Below are 1,729 nucleotides of genomic sequence, written 5' to 3'. Positions count from 1 at the left end.
ACTATTAGTGCAAGACAAAAAAACCGTATTTTTGAATATTGGTACACTAAAAATTTTGTATTAGTGCACTAAACTTTTAGATTAACTTATTAGAGTAGGTATCTGCCACACTAATCGTGATTTTTGGCATACTAATTACTGTTATCATTGCTTTTATTGTGAAATTTTTTTTTTACAACTTTAAACTATACCTTTAACTTTCAATTTATTCAAAAATGGAACATTTCCTTAATTTGAATTACATTCAAGCTATTAACAATTTGGAAATTATGGAGGAAAGACAAGATGATGTAGATACTATTCGGTTTCATGTGGCTGAGAATCCATTCGCTAGTACGTTAAATTAAAATTCACTTAATAATTTACCTAGTGACATAATATTAAATAATATTTAATAATTATTACCTACTACCTATGAATAACAAATCGTATTTTGTAGTATTGACTGAAAGAGCGTTTGTCAAAAAATTCAGACTTACAAAAGGTCTTGTCAATATATTAATAGATGAACTGTGTCCATACCTTGAACCCCCATCTAGAAAATCTGCTATAAGTATTGAGCGTAAAGTAAGTCAAATATTATAATATTATATAGCCTAATCGATACCTACGTAAAATGTTAAATGTGTTACACTATTTAGGTTTTAACGGCTTTAAGATTTTTTGCAAGTGGCTCATATCAGCAGGACATTGGGGAAAATCGAGCATCATCTTTGAGTCAACCTTCAGTTAGTAAATGCATAGCTGAAGTATGTGATGCATTGAATATGCCTAATATTTTTAGTAAGTATGTAAGATTCCCATCGACACTGAATGAATTAAATCATATTAGACAGGGGTAAGTTAACATTATATTATACATTTATATAATCGCTGATCATATCTGTAACACGTCTGTGAAAATACTAAAAGGTTCACCAATGTATTTGGAATCCCGGGTGTTATTGGTATTATTGATTGTACTCACGTTGTAATAGTACCCCCCAAAGCTGATGGGCCTTACCCAGAACATATATATGTGAATAGGAAAAATTACCATTCCATAAACGTGCAACTGGTAAAATAATTAGAAATATTAAATTATGTTATCCTATATTCTAAATATACTTTGATTATATTACTAGATATGCGATTCAAATATGCGTATAATGAACGTAAATGCCAAGTACCCTGGTAGTACTCATGACAGCTATATTTGGCGTCGTAGTGCTATCTCTACTATTATGGAACAAATGAATACTGAAGGAATGCGTTCTTATTATTTATTAGGTAGGTATAGTGATGATTTATTTAATTGAATCAAAAAGATAATATTATAATTGTAACGAAATTTAAAAAAAATATGTCTTAATCATCATGTTAGGAGATTCTGGGTATGCATTGAGACCTTAGGTTGATGACACCATTAAATAATCCGGAACCAAATACCCCAGAAGGACGTTATAATGAATGGTTCTCTAAAACTAGGTCGTTGATTGAACGTACTAATGGGTTACTCAAAATGCGATTTCGGTAAGTATTTATTAGTAAAGTGGCCCGTGGGTAAAGATGGGGAGAATGAAAATGTAACGGTTATAAGTTTTTAACTGTTTAAATTCATATGTTAAAACTTAATGTATTAAAATTATTAACCTAATAATAAAAAAGGTGGGTAAGTGGATGTCGCTCTGCTGTACAGTAGGTTACAAGTGGGTCACTGTAATGGATGGTGTTAAATTTGAATTCAATG

General features: G+C 30.5%; 1 protein-coding gene across 1 annotated transcript in view; it reads left to right on the top strand.

The window, feature by feature from the left end:
* The first annotated feature begins 215 nt into the window (after window positions 1–215).
* LOC103310558 (putative nuclease HARBI1) overlaps window positions 216–1,729 on the top strand; it is a 5,753-nt gene continuing 4,239 nt past the window's right edge. The window contains exons 1-6 of the mRNA XM_008189219.1: window positions 216–333; window positions 440–567; window positions 642–838; window positions 913–1,057; window positions 1,125–1,273; window positions 1,393–1,512. Of these exons, the coding sequence (XP_008187441.1) occupies window positions 216–333; window positions 440–567; window positions 642–838; window positions 913–1,057; window positions 1,125–1,273; window positions 1,393–1,512 (857 nt within the window). The remainder of the gene's footprint in view (window positions 334–439; window positions 568–641; window positions 839–912; window positions 1,058–1,124; window positions 1,274–1,392; window positions 1,513–1,729) is intronic.

The sequence above is a fragment of the Acyrthosiphon pisum genome, chromosome X, assembly GCF_005508785.2.
Source record: "Acyrthosiphon pisum isolate AL4f chromosome X, pea_aphid_22Mar2018_4r6ur, whole genome shotgun sequence".
Taxonomy (NCBI): Eukaryota; Metazoa; Arthropoda; class Insecta; order Hemiptera; family Aphididae; genus Acyrthosiphon; species Acyrthosiphon pisum.
Note: the sequence above shows the minus strand (reverse complement) of the source record. Positions and strands in the feature narration are given on the sequence as shown.